At 47.3% G+C, this 19520-nt stretch overlaps 1 protein-coding gene across 2 annotated transcripts; it reads right to left on the reverse strand.

The window, feature by feature from the left end:
- Nucleotides 1-567: 567 nt before the first annotated feature.
- On the reverse strand, nt 568-18308 carry SMUG1 (single-strand-selective monofunctional uracil-DNA glycosylase 1). 2 transcript variants are annotated; one of them, XM_035100113.2, is made up of 4 exons: nt 18263-18308; nt 12136-12253; nt 10095-10357; nt 568-2350 (listed from the first exon to the last, which is right to left on the reverse strand). In XM_035100113.2, the coding sequence occupies exons 3-4, from the start codon at nt 10344-10346 to the stop codon at nt 1823-1825; spliced, it is 780 nt and encodes a 259-aa protein (XP_034956004.2). In that variant the 5' UTR covers nt 10347-10357; nt 12136-12253; nt 18263-18308; the 3' UTR covers nt 568-1822. The 2 variants fall into 2 exon arrangements, with proteins under 2 accessions (XP_034956004.2, XP_034956014.2); XM_035100123.2 differs by lacking the exon at nt 18263-18308 and having other exon boundaries at nt 12136-15768.
- Between the last annotated feature and the right edge of the window lie 1212 nt (nt 18309-19520).

Consider the following 19520-nt stretch of genomic DNA (forward strand, 5'->3'; position numbering starts at 1 on the left):
AAGCAGAAGATCCAGACAACTGGTTTTAAGGGAGAGCTGTCCCTTGCGGCTGTGAGTTGCCGGCAATTCTTACTCCTCAAAGGGAAGCCAAAGTGGTTTCAACCTAGTTCAAAATATCTGCTAGCATTGAATATTAACAGGAAGCAAAAATTCCCACTTTTGTGTTTGGTTATGAAAACCTAACAGAGGTGGGGAGGGAACCAAAAGGAATAAGCTGAAATTAATGCCCATTTTAAAAATTAAAAACCCCTGATTAAATCAGATGGACCAGAAATGACTTACAAGCATATGAAGCTTCTTTGTGCAGACCTACAGTTGTTCTCATTTAACACTAAAAGAGAAGAGGCCCCATGGGCAACATCCATCCTAGGGGCCAGTCGCTTCTTACCCTGGTGTGAATTCATGGCAAATATTTTGCACATATACCCCCAAGGACCAAAACACGCTGTGCCCCAGTGGCATGGTCACAGATCTAGGGGTGCAGTGTGAGGAAGGCTGGGGGTGCCGTCCCCCCAAGTGCATTTTCTGGAGGGGGTGTGACTAGGCACCCCCACAACAGGCTCTCATGCGTGCGAGGGAGCTGCTGGACCCGGGAGTGGCGTGGAGAGTCTGCCGCCCCTCTCCTCAGCTACGCCACGTGCAGCTCCGCCCCAGCAGAGAGAGTCTGCCGGCCATGGCACCTCCATCCCTGGGTCACCCTCTCTGGCCCGGCAGCTCCGGCAGAGAGAGGAGAGTGGGCGGCGTTTCCATACGCTCTGCCCATGAGCAGGCCCCGTGACTTCTTCTGGGCGTGCACACTAGAAGTGCCTAGACCAGACGGCCACTTTGATTGCCACCTGCTTGATTTACCTGAACTCCAAGGGCTGTAGCTCAGTGACACAGCACGTCTGCCATACGGAAGATTTTGCACGCAATCCTCTGTTAGCATAAATCACCCCAATATTCTAACATCCTCCTCCATCTCCACTCAAGTGGCAGGTCTTGAACTTAAGAGAACTACACAGAGTAAGCAAAAGGTGGCTTGACCAGTTGCCCGCAGCCTTTTCCAACACGGGACCCACCTTTAACGCAAACATGTGTTTGAGGACCTCTTCATTATACTAGTCTGTACTATAGATATTTTTAGAATGTGTGTGTATGGAGGTAGTGCAGGTGTTGGGACCCACCTTAGATCAGGTTTTGACCAATGGGCTAGATCAGGAGTAGCCAATGTAGGAGCCTGTAAGGTGTTGTTGGAGTCTGACTCCCATCAGTCGCACTCAGCGTGGCCAATGGTCAGGGATGCTGGGAATTGTAGTACAAAGCATCTGGAGGGCATCACGGTGGCTAGTTAAGCCAATGGTTATTAAGACACCTTAATATGTTAACATGCCCACCCCAAAGAACGGAGGTTTGGCAAAAAGCCAGACTGAACACCATGGACCAAAACGCTACAATGTCTAACGTAAGTTTGATCATGGAGAAGCCAGCAAGAGGCAGAAGCGTCTAGCAGAGTGGCAGCTGCTGCTACAGGATCTGCCAGGTATCACCCCAGATGAGGTTTAGCACCAATACACGGAGATGAAATTGAAACCCAAATTTCAGGAAAGGCCCAACGGGGGGGGGGGCTCCAGAAGAACCTGTAGAAGTGAATTATATCTCAGGAGCACAAAAAAAGGAGTAGTGTTACAAAATGGTAGTGTCAACCCAACGATAGAATAGTAGCTTTCATAGCCCAAGCCTGGGCTGGTCTATGAAAAATGAGTCCAGAGTCATTGGCACATCCAATGTGATTGGCATGTGAGGCCAAGACACCCAAAGGCAACTGAGGTTTCGCAAGCAATCATTCCACAAGGAGAGCCAGCACACCGAGTTCCTCCAGTTTTGCTCGGATGATGGCATCCCAGCCCTTGTTGGCCTGGGGGTTGCGAGGTGATGGGTGCATCACCCCCTCGACTCGCACTGGGATCCCAGCGGCCGACAGGGCCTTGCGGGCACGCTGCTCAGCAAAACGCCCCACGCCAATCACCATGTTGACGCCCAAGAGCTTGACAGCTTCGCATAGAGCGTCATCGCAGACCTGCAGGAGCTGTTCACGCTTGGCGGCCGGCAGGTCGGCCGGAGTCAAGTTGCGTCCGCTGTGACTAAGAAAGAGAAGCGGGCAGTGGTTGTGGACGAAACAGTGGCGGAAGAACACCTCGGGCCTGGCGCACAAGGAGCGGAAGAAGCCCCAGAAGCGGGCCCCACTCACCTCCGTCTGGGGGCATTCCAGGCCCCGGATAGGTCTCTTGGGGTGCTCCCTTGGTGGCTTGGACACCTGCCCGTGGACCTGGAGCCAGTCTCGGACCAGCTTCACCTCTCCAAAGGGCACCTGCAAGGGAGCAAGAACCATCACACGGGAACCAGGATCCAATGGGAAAGAGTCTGACCCCATAGGATTTGACAGATCTGCATTTGCTTTGGGATTTCTGTGGGACTTCCAATTTGTCAGAAAAGGCACCACAAACCAATCTATTTCAGAGAGGAGGAAAGTAAACAAGTTAAAACAAAAAGTCCCTAGCAAGTAGCCCCAAGACTAGGCTGATGTCAGGCTTCGGGGAATCAACTTCCTCCCCCCCATGGCAGTAGATAAAAAGATCAAAGAAAGGCATGTCTTACCAGTTAGAAACTTTAAGAATCACAGCGAGTGAACAAAGAACACATCTCCTAGAAAGGGCGGTGCTCCCAATTAAGGATCACACTCCCTTCCGTCCCTATTAATCTACATCACTCCTACATCTTATAATCTGATCTTGTACCCTCTGTGCTTTCTGTTCTGACACTTTCTGAGCAATTCTTGACCTTGGGCTGAGTGGAGGAATGCTGTCCAGAGACTGTGAAACTGATAGCCCTCTCTCTTCTAGTGTTTCTTCTCCTAGCTGTTCCCCACCCAGTATTTCCCAGCTTCTGCCTTCTGAACTATGCCCCTCTGCAAACCACTGTTCCAAATCTATACTGTCCTCCTGCTCCTGGGAAGATTTAGGAGCAGGAGCAGGGGGAGGGCGAGGTTCCCACCATTCCTCCTCAGTGCAGCCCTCCTCAGCATGGTCCCTGACAGCTGTTCAGAGGCAAAGAAGAAGAGAGCTTCATGGCCAAACCTCCACTAGGGATCTTCACCACAGAGAGAATCCAGATTACTCCATAGGGGTACCACAATTATTTCTTTGCATAGCTGCTCAAGATCAACTGAGAAGAGAGTGACAGGCTAGATGATCTAAAGACACATGATGCAGCAACCCCGCTGAAACTATGCACTTCTAGGTCTAATTAGTGCCTGTGAAGACTACATATACCAGAGGCAGTAAGCTTCTGAATAACAGTTGCTGGAAATCACAATTGGGGGAGCTGTTGCATTCAGGTCCTGCTAGCGGGATTCCCATAGGCATCAGATTGGCTTCTGAGCATAGCTGCCAAGTCTCCCGTATTCCCCGGGAAACCCCCATTTTTCCAGCTGTTCCCAGCTGAAAAACGGATTTTTTTTGTTTCCCCCCGGTTTATTCTGGGGCGGCAGCCATTTTGGAACTGGGTGGAGCATGCTCAGAAGCGACTTTTGATGCAGCTCTGCCCAGTTCCAAAATGGCTGCAGTGTGACTTCTGGCACGGCGGCCATTTTGGAACTGGGCAAAGCAGCATCAAAAGTCGCTTCTGAGCATGCTCCGCCCAGTTCCAAAATGGCGGCAGCGCTAATTCCAGTCTGCTACTTCCGGTCTGGTCCCTTATTTCTCCAACAGGAACTTGGCAGGTATGCTGCTGTGAGAAGAAGATGCTGGAGTAAATAGGCCTCTGGCCTCCTCTGGAAGGACTCTTTTATGTTCTTGTGCCACCGTATGATTCATTTTGGAAGAAAAGCCATATACAGTGGTACCTCGGTTTTCTTAAACCGAAACCGTTCTTAAACCGAGGCACGCTTTCCCTATTGAGGCCTCCTGCCGCCAGTGCCCTTCCACCGTTCGGCTTCCATTCTTAGACCGAGGTAAAGTTCGCAAACTGGGACACTACTTCCAGTTTTGCGGAGTTCGTAAACCAAATTGTTCGTAAACAGGGCTGCTCTTAAACCGAGGTACCACTGTACAAATCAGGCATAGGCAAACTCGACCCTCCTGATGTTTTGGGACTACAACTCTCATCATCCCTGACCACTGGTCCTGTTAGCTAGGGATGATGGGAGTTGTAGTCCCAAAACATCTGGAGGGCCGAGTTTGCCTATGCCTGGTATAAATAAGAAGAATAAGTAGGAAAGTCAAGGGTAGATGAATAAAAATGGATGTCTCCTGAGACATGGTGTTTTGGGAATCATTATTCATCTAAGCAGTTTTTCCCAACCTTGGGTCTCTAGCTGTTTTTGGACTTCAACTCCCATCATCCCTAGCTAGCAAGACCAGTGGTCAAAGATGATAGGAATTGTAGTCCAAAACCAGCTGGAGACCCAAAGTTGGGAAAAACTGGGCTAAGGCTCCAGTCTTATACCTTGGGTGGTATCAAACTCAATTTTGCTCAGAGCAGACACACTGAAATCAATGGACCTAACTTCATTAGTTTCAACAAGACTACTCTGAGTGAAACTTAATTGACCCCATGAGTCTTACTTCTGTGTTGTAAACATATATAGGATTGTGAGATGAGCTTACAGAGGACCTGGCTGTGCAGCGAAGTCTTTTGCTTCAAAAGCCTTCATTGCAAACAACAGTTTTGTGGACAACAGAGACAGGGGCTTCTTCTCTTTTAAATTGTTTTTATTAAAGTTTTTCTTGGGTGGGAGGCAGGAGCTTCTGGGGCCGACCAGCCAAATACAGACCTCTCCTTCTGTTTTCCAGCTCAGCCCAGCTGCTGCTCTGAAAAGGATCTATCTTTTCTTCGGGGAGGGGGATAAGCCTTCGTGATGAGAGGCTAATCCATCTATCATTATCAGACACTGATCTCCATAAAATTTAAATGCCCACACAGGCCACAAAATGGATTGGGTTTTCCACTGGAATGCTAAGACTTTGGGATTTAATTCAGTTTTCAAAGAGCACGTAGAATTTCCCAGCCTCTCTAGGTAGAACTAGGAAAAACTCCTCTCCGAACATCCTGGAGTGACTCTGCCAGTCAGTGTAGATAATATGTAGCTAGATCACTGTTTCCAAAGTGGGTGATATTACCCCCCGGGGGGGCGTTTTGAATTATCCTGGGGGCAGGTAGTAGCCTTGGGTGCAAGTAGTAGCCTCTTGGGTGCAATTGGGAGGAGCTGATTAAAAATAATGGGGTGGTGGAAGCATAAAGAAAGAAGAAATAAAATTCTGAAAAACCATTATTATTATTATTATTATTATTATTATTATTATTATTATTATTATTATTGATACCCTGCCCATCTGGCTGGGTTTCTCCAGCCACTCTGGGCTGCTCCCAACAGAATAAAAAAGTAATAAAACATCAAGCATTAAAACTTCCCTAAACAGGGCTGCCTTCAGATGTCTTCTAAAAGTCAGATACAGTGGTACCTCGTGTTAAGAACTTAATTCGTTCTGGGGGTCCGTTCTTAACCTGAAACTGTTCTTAACCTGAGGAACCACATTAGCTAATGGGGTCTCCCACTCCCGCCACGCCGCCGCCACGCGATTTCTGTTCTCATCCTGAAGCAAAGTTCTTAACCTGAGGTACTATTTCTGGGTTAGCGGAGTCTGTAACCTGAAGCGTCTGTAACCCGAGGTAGTTGTTTATTTCCTTGACATCTGATGGGAGGGCATTCCACAGGAAGGGTGCCACTACCGAGAAGGCCCTCTGCGTAGTTCCCTGCAGCTTCACTTCACACAGTGAGGGAACAGCCAGAAGGCCCTAGGAGCTGAACCTCAGTGTCTGGGTTGAATGATGGGGGTGGAGACGCTCCTTCAGGTATACAGTGGTGCCTCGCTTAACGAATGCCCTGCTTAACGAAATTTCCGCTTAACGAAAGGATTTTTCAAGCGGAGGTTGCCTCGCTAGACAAATTCGTTTTATGAAAAATTCGTCTAGCAAATCGCTGTTTCCCATAGGAATGCATTGAAATTCAATTAATGTGTTCCTATGGGCAAAAAAAAAAATCCAAAAAAATTCAATGCATTCCTATGGGATTCGCTAGACGAATTTTTCGTTATAAGAAAAGACCCGTGGAACGAATCAAATTCATCTAGCGAGGCACCACTGTACTGGGCTGAGGCCGTTTAGGGCTTTAAATGTCAGCACCAACACTTTGAATTTTGCTCGGAAACGTACTGGGAGCCAATGTAGGTCTTTCAGGACATGTTTCATCTGTTGTGCAATGCTGCTTACCGCCAGGTCGAGCCGTTGCAGGATGGCAACAACGCCTCTCCTGGATCCTGCGCTCAAGCTGCAGGCAAGGGGTTTTCCCAGGCTTGAGTGGACCCTTTTCAGCTTCACCCAGGCCTGGGAAGTGGATCACAGCTTGCCTGCCTATTTGGCCAATGGCAGGCGGGCTGCGGCACTGGCCCCACCCCTGTGGTGGATCGGACTGAGCCGGCAGGCTTCACTCTGGTCCGCCTATAGGTTTTCATAGAAATCATAGAGTTGTAGAGTTGGAAGGGACCCTAAGGACCATCTAGTCCATACCTGCCAAGTCCCTCTCTGAAAAATAAGGGACCGGACTGAAGGTAGCATACCGGAAGTAGCGCGGCGGCCATTTTGGAACTGGGCGGAGCATGCTCAGAAGCGACTTTTGATGCTGCTGTGCCCAGTTCCAAAATGGCTGCTGCACCAGAAGTCGCACTGCAGCCATTTTGGAACTGGGCAGAGCAGCATCAAAAGTCACTTCTGAGCATGCTCCGCCCAGTTCCAAAATGGCCGCCGCGCCAGAATAAACCGGGGGGGGAAACAAAAAAATCTGTTTTTTCGGCTGGGGACAGCTGGAAAAACGGGGCTTTCCCGGGGGAAACAGGAGACTTGGCAGCTATGATCTAGTCCAACCCCCTGCAAGACAGGAATATGCAACTATCCCGTATGGGGATCGAACTTGCAACCTTGGCATTATCAGCACCATGCTCTAACCAACTGAGCTATAAATAATTTTATAATTCCAAGCTTCAAGGTGTCTTAATTTACAAGAAGATCTTTCTTTACTATGCTGTAGGATGTAGGTATGTAGAAATATGGATACATAAAAGAACGCAAATTTGTCACTGCATCTTTTTGTTTGTTCGCTTAAAGAAGGTAGATTTCCAGGGGGGCACTGAGTGCTTCTCCCCCCCCCTTGAAAAGGGGGCGGTATGCCAAATAAGTTTGGGAACTTCTGAGCTAGATGGAATAATGGTCTGACTTGGCAAAAGGCAGTTTCCTTTGTCTCAAGGTGCAGAAGTTATAATTCCTAGGATTCCTCAGAAGAAGGAGGAATGACTATTAAACCAGACCGCAGGAAACAGAAGCAGTTGTTTTAGTCTGTGATCTCCAGACTAATTCCTGTGTTATCATAGCTTAAGTGAAAGAAAACTCTGAACAGCTCCACCCCCCCCCCACACACAACCTGTCACCCTTTAGCAGAGTTGTGTCTACATCCTCCACATCATAGAGCTAACTGCTTCTAGCATCGCAGGGGCGCGGGGGGGGGGGGGGTCAGTCAGTTTACACCTACCCACCCATGCTTGTTTAAGCTAGGTCTTCGCAATATCGCAGCAAGCACTTTGCCACCCTATCAATTTCCCTCCTCCTCTCCTTTCCTGGCTCAGCATCAAAGCAGATGCGAAGCTATTTGTCTGGGTGTTGACTCAGCTACAACGGGACAAGTCAGGACAGCCCAGTTCCACCCATGAGGCCCAAGCCATGTGCAGGAAACTAGAGAAATAACAAGGAAGAGTTCTTCAGCGGAGAGGCATCTCCGCTGGAATCGTGCAGTTCGTTTGCACACAAGAGCTAGCCAGGAAGCCATGCTCTCATCTGCGGTCATTTTATTAACACCCACCATCATCTAGCTCCCACTGAGTTCCTTTTCACAGGCAGGCACTGGAGGCCGCACCATCGAAACAAGATAGAGAGCCGCTGTGATTTTATGTTATACCTATATCGAGCTGCTGTGGTTTGCAACAACAACAACAATCCTTAGCACACCAGGTGCTTACACTGCCATTGCTGGACTCGCAGCCATACGTTTCCCAAAATCTGCAGCACGTAAAATGCACTGGGTTTCACTCCAGTGCTAGTCCTACTCTGAGTAAAAGGTAAAGGTAATGGGGCCCCTGACCATTAAGTCCAGTTGTGACCGACTCTGGGCTTGCGCACTCATCTTGCATTATTGGCCAAGGGAGCCGGCGTATAGCTTCCAGGTCATGTGGCCAGCATGACAAAGCCGCTTCTGGCAAACCAGAGCAGCACATGGAAACGCCGTTTACCTTCCCACTGTAGCGGTTCCTATTTATCTACTTGCATTTTGACGTGCTTTAGAACTGCTAGGTTGGCAGGAGCTGGGACCAAGCAACGGGAGCTCGCCCCGTCACAGGGATTCTAACTGCCGACCTTCTGATCAGCAAGCCCTAGGCTCAGTGGTTTAACCACAGCGCCACCTGGGTCCCCCCTACTCTGAGTAGACCCATTAAAATTAATGAACCTCAGTAAGTCATGTCTATTAATTTCAATGGGTCTATTCTGAGTAGGACTAGCACTGGATGCAACCTGTTGTTGTTGTTTTAAAAAATTGTTTTTATTAAAGGATTTTCATAGATAGCAAGGGTACGTACAACATCTGTTTTCAATTCATAGAGTCCTTTCTACAGGTCAGTTACCGTACATTCGGTGTGGGACACTGCTGTCATATACATTAACCTGTTTTTCGTTAGTTAAAACCAGAGCCGCATTTCATTCTTAAAAACACACACACCCCTTTTAGAATGCTTACTTTATGGAGCTTCCACAGTCCTGTGATTTTGCCACTGGTAAGCTGCTCTGGGAAGGCAGATCAGAAGCAGTAACTCCTGTGAATCTGCAGGGGGTGATCTCCATTCGGGTCAGGTAATTCCATCTCTCCTGATTGGTTAGCAAAATCACCTGCTGTCAGAGAAAGCCAGTTGGGAGGAGGAATGGCTGGAAGTGGTTCCTATGAGTTTTTTTTTGGGTTTTTTATTTCCATTATATTCCTTCTTCTGGCACTCTAGCAGGCCTTGCAAGCCACACCAGCGGATCCCTGCCGTACCATTTGGAAATGGCTGGAATCTTTAAAAAATGTGCTTATTCTGAAAGAGTTGCCCAGAAACGTGGTGAATGGATCGTTTTGCTTGTGGATATATGAGCAGTTCCAACCCATTGCACAGAGAACTGTGTTCTGCAAATGGGGCAGCAAAGGCCAGGAACAAAACAGGCAGCTGCCTCCAATGGTTTGTCCTGCCTTCGCTACTGACCCCACTGCAAGGATGTCTGGGACGGCTCATATGGGCACGTCGGCACAGGCAGCATATAAGGCTCGGATTTCATACACTCTTACCTGAGACTCCTCCTGAACTCAATGGGGCTGGCTTCTCGGTTAGATGTCCATAGGATTGGCCTGCAGCTCAGCCCCAAGTCAGCTGCAGAAAAACCTTGATATTACTGTCAGGGGTGGGAGTTATTCCATTTGTAAAATGTATGGGCCTTGTGTATACGGCAGAGCACTCAGGGCCGGCCCTACCCTTAGGCAACGTTAGGCGTTCACCACAGGCAACAGATTTTGGGCACCATGCAAGTTGTAAATTATTATCACTGTACTTTCAGTGCCAGGGAGGGCAAAATGAGGGTTTTCTGCCTCAGAAAACTTGGCTAGTCTCTTGACTTGGTGGGGAGCAAGAGATACGGGCCCGAGTTATTTGTTAAAGCTGATCCACATACTAGGCCTTGAAGTCTCATCCAAATATCCCCACTAATTCCTGATGTCTGGAGTCTTGTTGCAACTGCTCCGAGTAATAAAAACAGCACTCTGAACATGTTCAAAGGCCCTCGCTTCCCTATTATTACTACAAGTGGCCTAGGGCTGAGCCCCGCAGCCTTAAATTAAGAGCTTACAAGGTGAAGCCCTAGTGCAGATTAAGTTCCAATCCTGTCAAGCTCAATTTACTCTCCCCCACCTCAGCTTGCCTTCTTACCCCAGTTTGGGCCATTCCAAAAGGCCCTGGGTTCATACCAAGAAACAGCACCTCCTTGCGGAACCGACAGTATCGACGCACGTAGTCTTGGTGGGGCTCCCAGGCATAATCCAAGGGGTTGTAAACGTACTCGATGGGCTCGAGGAAGTTGAGCTCACTCAGGCGGAGGGTCTGCTCTCGCTCTATGCGGAGAAACTGCTCAGCCAAGCCGTCGCCCTCGAAAAAGCTCATGGGAGCCACTGAGGAATTCATCAGAGCTCTGCCTGGTAAATGAGAAAAGCAAAGGTTGGGTGGCCATCTGCCATGGATGCTTTAGCTGAGATTCCTTCATTGCAGGGGGGTAGACTAGATGACCCTCAGGGTTTCTTTCAACTCTACGGTTCTATGATTCCTGGGCCAGAAAATGGGTGGCTGAGTCATGGGATCTTACCTTCCAAGTCCCGGACTGCAGAATCCGGGACCGGCAGCCGTGTGACACCGGAAGTTGCGTCGACGTAAACTCCGGTGTCGCTTTGCCCTTCTATGGGCACCCAAAATAGCCGCCGCCGGCTTCAAAAGTCACTTCTACGCATGTCAGGAAGTGTGTTGACGCAACTTCCGGTGTCGCTCTCCCCATCTATGGGCACCAAAAATGGCTGCCGCCGACAACGGAAGTCGCGTTATGCACTTCCGGACATGCGTAGATGCGACTTTTGAAGCCGCCGGCGGCCATTTTTTGTGCCCATAGAAGGGCAAAAAAAAATAACGGAGAAAAATGGGAAATAACGGAGAAAAACTGGAGACGAAGTGATACGGGGGACCACCGGGAAAAGGTAAGTAAAAACGGGGGGTTTCCCAGGGAAAACGGGGTACTTGGCAGCTATGCATGGGATATGGGCTATACAGCTATGATACAGATACCCACATTAGGTTCCCACATGGGCATAAAGTTCTTCATAAAGACCTTGGCAGCTTTGACAAGCGAAATGGCAGGCTGTACCCTGAGTGATACCTTAACAACTCATGCCTGTGCGTTTTTGGCTATGAGCGCTAGCCAGTGGATGCATTCATTCCATTGCCCATCCATTGCCCATATGAAACTTCTAGAGACCTTGGATAAGAGAGCAGGAATCTGTACATGACAACACTAGTAACTACAGTGGTGCCTCGCTTAACAAATGCCCTGCTTAACGAAATTTCCGCTTAATGAAAGGATTTTTCGAGCTGAGGTTGCCTCGCTAGACGAATTCATTTTATGAAAAATTCGTCTAGCGAATCGCGGTTTCCCATGGGAATGCATTGAAATTCAATTAATGCGTTCCTATGGGCAAAAAAAATTCAAACAAAATTCAATGCATTCCTATGGGATTCGCTAGACGAATTTTTCGTTATAAGAAAAGACCCGTGGAACGAATTAAATTCGTCTAGCAAGGCACCACTGTATAAATTAACAGGGCATTCCTGCACTAGAAAACGAAGCAAGTTTGGGTAGGAATTATAACTATTATTATTATTATTTACACCCTGCCCATCTGGCTGTGTTTCCCCAGCCACTCTGGGCAGCTCCCAACAGAATATTAAAAACACGATAAAAATCAAACACTAAAAACTCCCCTAAACAGGTCTGACTTCAGATATCTTCTAAAAGTCAGATAGTTGTTTATTTCCTTGACACCTGATGGGAGGGCGCTCCACAGGGAGGGTGCCACTACTGAGAAGGCCTTCTGCCTGGTTCCCTGGAACAGGCAAGAGGCCATAGTTCAGGAGGAGAAGAGTTCAGAGGAAGAGTATTTGCTTTGCAGGCAAAGCTTCCCATGTTCAATGCTGGGCATCTCTGTTTTTAAAAAGGCTCTCGGGTAGCACACTGTGCGAAAGCCTCTCTGCCTAGGAACTATTGCTAGAGGCAGAGTATAATAATGGGCAAATAGTCTGACCTTGTATAAGGGCAGCTTTCTATGTTCCTGACAGGTATTAGAATGCAGGGAGTATCCAGGTAAATAGGGGTAGCTGCAGCATTTGCACACACGTGTAATAAAATAAATTCCGTTCCTGCACTACTTACCTGGCTGAGTCTTTTCTTGAGAAGCCAGGGGACACCCCTAGAAGCACACTCCCAACGCTTGGCTTCAGCAATGTGGCAGCATGTCATGAAACTGTTTCTTATCACCCACTGCAGTGCTCTGTTGAAACCAACAGGGAAACATGATGGTTTGATTTTTCGAAAGCTATTTTGGCTCCAGCATTTTGCTGTAACGGGAATTTTTTACATCATATTCAATTAGTGCTGGAGCACTTGACTTTTAGTAGTCTTTTAAAAGAACGCTTTCGAGGCTTTTTTCATGTTGCAAGGGGTTAAATTGTATTTTATTATGCCTGATCTGTGGCTTATAAACAAACCACTTTGGGAAAATGTGCCTTTTTGAAAATAAAAAAGCAGTATACAAGCTTACTAAATAAAACTATTTCCCGATGTGAAAACACAGAAACTATTAAATATGGTCTTGCCTTGTAACAATGGCTGGTAGTTCTTTGTTCCGCATTAAGTTAAATCATATCCTTTGCTTCAGAAATTTCATAACAGCAACTTCTCTGAGGTTTTGCTATGATGTGAATGAATTTCAGTTTGTTCATACAGTTGAAAGTGAGAAACTTTGTCATTTAAACCACCTTAAGTAGGTAAAGGTTTGCTAACTTTTTCTGGAAGAATGGTTTAACATCTGCATACAACAGGGCGAAATGCAACAGATACCACTTTCCCCAATTGTTGCATCTCCATGGTAGGAAATAGTATCACCAGTTGAATTTCTGCCCACCATACAGGTGTTTAAAGCACTTGGAGGGGGGGGGGGGTCATGGAGTGGCAAGCTGAAATTGGTTGACCATCCTATCCAACTACCCCTTGAAGCAGAACTCAGACTGAATTCCACCTGTCTGCCTTCCCTGCCTTCTCCAACCACTCAGTCTCTTATAAGTACCGGGGCCTGCCTCGTAAATGGTAAAACTCAGTATGTCACGCCTCAATCCATTTCAGCCTATTCCTTAACAGCCTTATTTCTTACCCCACCGAGTGGATGAGCGATTTCTATCATAGCTCTGCTTACAAGTGAACCAGGCGAGGCCTCCAAATATATTCCTCCATGGGGAATGTTCCTTTTATTGCCTTTTTTATTACCATAATTAGTAAAGCATTCACTCAAGATACAAAACATTACTGTAAATAACCTATAAATGCTCTGTGCTGTGATTAAAGAAAGACAACCACCTCCGCACGTGTGCTCACTTGCAATCTTGGAGAGAGAGAGAGAGGAAAATAAAGCTCAAGAGCCACAATTCAGCAGAGAGAAAATTAGCTCACAAAGGGTTCGCAGGCAGGTGAATACTAGGAGTCTGAACAGTGAGTGGGCCATAAGCCAGGCTCTTTGCTCCTGCTATGTGTGCCCCTTTGCCTCCAAAATAATTCCACATTTGCACCCCCCAAAACTCAAAGGTATGTAAGCTAAATGACACCAAGAGTTGAGAGTTTTATTTTACGTAGTGCCGTACTCTGCACCGGATCTAGGATCAGATTTGGAGCTTTTGCAGGATCTAGAACAGGGATGGGGCATCCATGGCTCATCAGATGTTGCTGGACTACAATTCCCATCATCTCTGACCATTGGCCATGCTGGCTGGAGCTGACAGGAGCTGGAGTTCGACCACATCTGGGGACACACACCTGCCCCGTTCCTGGTCTATATTGTTTTTAGCAAGGAGTCATACGGCAGCGGTAGGGTAGCACTGACCAATCAAACACTCCAAGCACTCAGTTGGGGCGGCACATATTTGGGGAGGTTTCTTTGTGAGGCAACAAAAGGAACGGATCTGAGAGATACTCAGGGGTGTGCTATGTAGGGGCCTCTCTCTGCCATATTTGAACCTTCCTCCCCAAGTTTTTCATCTCCCAACTAAAAGGAAACATTATCTAGCCTCTTTACTTAGTACAGTGGTACCTAGGTTTATGAACACAATTGGTTCCGGAAGTCTGTTCATAAACTGAAGCGTTCATAAACTGAAGCGAACTTTCCCATTGAAAGTAATGGAAAGTGGATTAATCCGTTCCAGATGGGTCCGCGGCGTTCGTAAACCGAAAATTCATAAACCAAGGTATTCATAAACCTGCCACTCTTACCCATACCTCTTCATGGTTTTCCCCCAAAGAATTCTAGCATCTGTAGTTAGTTTAGGATGCTGAAAGTTGTTCCTTCCAAGAGCTACAATTCCCAGAGTTCCTCTGGGAATTGTTCCTCGGGGGGGGGGGAGGGGACGCTGCAAGGGGGAAAGGAGCAAGTTCAAAATTATCTGTCGACAGAACTGGGAGGAAAGGGAGACCCACTTGCCCCACCCTTTCCTCGGAGGGGCAGTGTGTAAAAATGCCCCCCCCCCCATCCTTAGCCGTATTTCAAATCCTCAGAAGGAACGTCATCTCATAAAAGCCATGGCTGCCGAGAGATTTAATTGCCTCACCAACTGTAAATCTACGAAGCTCCGGATGTTAACAGCCTGAGAACTCCGTGCTCCCAGAGCACAAATTAACAGCATCCCATTCGCAGGCAGTTGCACCCCAGCATGCCTGAGCATTTAACAAGGGGCTTGGGAGAAGGGAGTGGGGAGCAGGAGGGCATTTCCCCCGACAAAGGGTCATTCGAGGGGTTGTGTTTCCTCAGCAGGTGAATAGGATTGTCCTGGTCTCAAGTTTCTGCAGTAAAACTTCCCAGCGATCCTTCTGTACCCACCACAAGAGCACGTTCACATTCTCCGTGTTCCAGATGAGAAGGGAAGGACGTACCGCTTAAAATCGGAGAAGTGGGGAGAAAGAACACGTTGGTCATCTTTTTATGATGAGAGTTGAAGTCGTCGTCATCCACAGCATGCCCTCCAAGTGCTAATGGGTTTGTTTGTTCATTCCATTTGTTTGTTCATTCCAGGTGAAGCTTTACCTGTTGGATTTGTGCCAGCTGTGCTGATCTCAAAAGCACGGGGCCTCTGCCCAATAAATAAATAAAAAAAGCGGTGGCAGCTGTTTTGCACTTAGCACCAGAGCTGTATTTGTTCAATGTAGCTGAAGGAACACCAACTCTGTACAGTACTTAAGTAGAAAGACCTCACAAGAGCAGCACCAGCATCCACTGAGATTTTCCATTCATTGGTGAAGTTTTTAAAACTGAAAAGGATAGCAGCAGGGACTTAATAAAAGTATACTATAATAAAAATGTATAGATTTGCGATATCCGTGACCAATCCGTGACCACAATCGACACCCCCAGCCCACTGGCTCTCTGTTGGAATGTTTGTGTGTGTGTGTGTGCTTGTAATCGGATTTTTAAAAACTGATTGATGGACAGGAAGGAATGTGGCTTTTAAATGGTATTTCAACCATCCAGTCCCCCAGTCTGGTCTCTGGTGAAACTGATAACTTTGGGGGAAATATTTTGACAATTTCACTGGTGGGGTTGTTGTTTTCCCTGCCCCACCCCCACCCTTAAACACACACACAAAACCATCTCTGGTGCATAAGACGCTATTTTAAATTTTTAAAAGACGGTGCATCACCACCGACATTTATAAGTCACTAACCTCCCAGCTCATAGGGACCCAGGTGGCGCTGTGGGTTAAACCACAGAGCCTAGGGCTTGCTGATCAGAAGGTTGGTGGTTCGAATCCCTGAAACGGGGTGAGCTCCCGTTGCTCGGTCCCAGCTCCTGCCCACCTAGCAGTTCGAAAGCACATCAAAGTGCAAGTAGATAAATAGGGACCGCTCCGGTGGGAAGGTAAACGGCGTTTCCGTGCGCTGCTCTGGTTCGCCAGAAGCAGCTTTGCCATGCTGGCCACATGACCCGGAAGCTGTCTGCGGACAAACGCCGGCTCCCTCGGCCTATAGAGCGAGATGAGCACCGCAACCCCAGAGTCGGACACGACTGGACCTGATGGTCAGGGGCCCCTTTACCTTTACCTTTACCCTCACAGCTGCAGTTCTGCCAGAAGTAAGGAAAAGGAAAGTTGAAAGAAATCAGCATTGGGTGAAATTGACACGCTTTCTCCAACCTTGTCTGTTTTCACCAGAGAGGAGTATATAGAGCATTTTCAGGCATTTACTTTCTTATCAGAACTCTGAGGTTGAACTGCTACTGTCAGTGAGAAAAAACCGAAAACAATATTGGGCACAGCACTCTGCTCCATGAGAATATAAGTCTTTTTCTTCTTTTTTTTTAGTACTTCTAGCTCTCATGGGTATATGGCCAATATTTGATCAAATCAACCTTCCTTTTTTAAAAGGAAAGTTTCTAGTACTCATGGTTCAACGTGCATTGCAGGGGGTTAGACTAGATGACCCTTGGGGTCCCTTCCAAGCCTACGATTCTGGGATTCTAAGAACATTTGGTAAGAATCTCAAAAGACAGAGGAGCTGCTGATCAAGATCTGCAGAAGGGAACAAGCAGAAATTCAATGCCCCTCCCCATGAATATCAAGGGCAAAATTGCAAATGCAAAATTAACTGCAATGTTAATTATGCAGAACAAGAACGGCCATGCTTTTTTTTTTTAAATGAAATTAGTTGAAAATACGTAGCTTCTCCTCTTTCAGGGTTTGGTTAGCTTGACACAGAATTTTGATTTTTAAGCTCAAAGTTCTCATTTTCCTACTCAGAAGTTGGCCAACTTGCACATGAACCTGAAAGGGTCGGGCTACTTTAGAATGAAAAGGTCAGAGTACAGTTAACAGTGTGCATGCACACGAAAGCTCATACCAAAATATAAACTTAGTTGGTCTTTAAGGTGCTACTGAAGGAATTTTTTTAAGTTAATGAAAGGCCAGGGATATATGGAGCAAGCAGATCCTTCACATTTGGAGCCCTTCACGGTTTGTTCTGGCCAGGACAGAACGGGGGGGCATTCCTGTTCCCTAATTTTCACCATGCCAGCTTTAGGAAATCCATGGGACTTGGGGCCAAAGCCTGCCACCACTCCATCCCCACAATGCTTCAGGGCTTTACAATGCTGGGAGTTACTGCCCACTTGGGTAGAGGCAGACTTGCAGTACAGCAGACAGACACACAAACACAATCCAACAGTGGCCCTCTCTGCCAACTGGAGAGGCAATTGCACACCACCCAACCCCATCAGCCATCAACGTGGGGGGTAGGGTTGCATTTTAATCCTGCTGAAGATTGCAAACTTAAAGATACAGAAGTGCCACTGATCTCACAAGGCTACTTTCAAATTCATAACATCTGGGACCCAAGCCCCCTCCAGTTGCCCTGGCCTGTACTTGCTCTCTGCTTCCCATTCCTTAGCCTTAGGTATAAGAGCTTGAGCTGATGCCATTCTATAAAAAAAAAAAGTCAGCATGGTGTATCTGTTAGACCTCGGACAAGAGTTCGAATCCCAAGCCAACCAGGAAGCTTGGGCCCATCACTGCCTCGCAGCTAACCTACCTCAAAGGGTTGTTGTGAGGATATAGTGGAGAGGGAGAGAACCATGGGTGTTCCTTGGAGGAAAGCCAATAATAAATAAAATAAAAGCCACAATGGTGACAGATAAAAGGGAAAGACAATAGGAAATAGTTGGCAGCAGCCAACCCTCCAAGACTCAGGCGAGATACTGCAGGGTGATTTGAGAACGCAGTGGCCAAAATTAAAAAGACACCAGAGGATACGGCAGTCTGGGGCTATAAGGCTGTACTGCTAAGGTCTTTAAGGTGCTACTGAAGGAATTTTTTTATTTTACTGCTAAGGAACCTCCGTGTTCAAAGGAAGTACTGTAGGCCTATACCTGAGATTAGCAGACGCTGGAGACAAAGAACAGGGGAGACAGCTGCCTAAATCATGCCTTGCTTGTGAAAGTCCCGAGGGCAACGGACTGGCTGCCGTTGGGTCGCAAAGTTGCCGGATTAGGTTATCATGGATGTTTGGGGTGATGTAGCCATTACTTTCTTGTTATCCGCAAGTAGCTTTGCAAGCCATGCGCAAACGCAAAAATGTTTAATTTAAACAGTTAAAAAACAAAAGAGGATGAATGTTGTCTTTTTCTCACCCCATCTGCACCACCTCCCCACCTCCATTACTATGTTTTATTGTCTAAATTATGTCAATGAAAGATGAATGAACCCCCTCTTCCCCCCCCCCTCCTCCGCAGACTCCCGGTCTACTTTACCTACAATGCTCCGTTCAGGCCACGCGCCTCTCCCATTTCCTGTGCGGTGGCTGCTGGGAGCTGTAGTCTTTCCTCTCCCGCAATACCTCGAGCAGCTACGAGGGGTAATCCTCCTCGACACTACAACTCCCAGCATCCTCCTGAAGAAAACAGGAGCTTGCGAGATTTCCGGGGAATGGAGCGCCTACGGAAGCGAAAGGCAGGGAGGGTTGGAGTGAATGGAGGTGAGCGAGGCATGAATGGAGCTAGGAACGAGTCCGGAATTTGCAAGCGGCAAGGGTGCATCTAGTTGACTGCTTTGTGGCTTTCAGTTGTTCAGCTATCACAATAAATGTATGGGCGCTGTTTAGGCTAGACTGGTTTTCATCCACGCAGCCTTCAGTCCTTGTGTCCAACAGTATAAATACAGTCGGAATATATATAAAAATAAAATAAAATTTCACACATTTTGACTGCCACCAAAGGACGCGTGCTCCAAAACGTACACAAGAGCTTATACCAAGAACAAACTTAGTTGGCCTCTAAGGTGCTACTGGACAATTTTTTATTTTATATATATATATTTCGACTGCGTCAGACCAACCGGGGTACCTACCTGAGTAGAAATACAGGTAGACATAACTGATCTTAGAAATAAACCCAGATACTGATCTACCTGATTGCATTAGGAAGAGGGAATGTGAGCGTGAAAAAGAGAATCAGCATGTTTCTACTTATGCTGAAATCTTACACCTGCACAAGCCTTCGCCAACCTGGTGCCCTCCATACGTTTTGGAGTATGCCTCCTTTGGTGACAGTCAAAATGTGCCAGCAGGAGCTGATGGAAGTTGTACTCCAAAACATCTGGAGGGCACCAGGTTGGGGAAAGCTCTAAAAGGTAACCTTTCTTGGTTATCTTTCAGCTACCAGAAATTTGCAATTGGTCCTGACATACGTACACACAGACCTGCATACAAACTGACACAGAATTGCTTCCATGGATGTTGCCTGCAGGTGTAATACTATGGTTTATGTGTAAATCACCTTCGGACGGTGGCTCAGAAGGTAATTAAGAAATTCATGGTAATAAAAGGACCTGATTCTGCCTAGGCTTTGATGGGCACAGCAGACCTAACCCCAAGCTGTTTGGAGGATAAGAGGGTCATAGAATCATAGAGTTGGAAGAGACCACAAGGGCCATCCAGTCCAACCCCGTGCCAAGCAGTAAACACCATTAAAGCAGTCCTGACAGATGGCTGTCAAGCCTCTGCTTAAAGAC

The sequence above is a fragment of the Zootoca vivipara genome, chromosome 2, assembly GCF_963506605.1.
Source record: "Zootoca vivipara chromosome 2, rZooViv1.1, whole genome shotgun sequence".
In the NCBI taxonomy this organism is placed as follows: Eukaryota; Metazoa; Chordata; class Lepidosauria; order Squamata; family Lacertidae; genus Zootoca; species Zootoca vivipara.

Excerpts from the sequence above, each read along its gene's own strand:
- SMUG1 (XM_035100113.2), bottom strand. The coding sequence starts at position 10,346 with ATGAATTCCTCAGTGGCTCCCATGAGCTTTTTCGAGGGCGACGGCTTG. Across the intron at positions 2,351-10,094 it reads TTGGAATGGCCCAAACTGGG|GTGCCCTTTGGAGAGGTGAA; the intron begins GTAAGAAGGCAA and ends GCTCCCTTGCAG.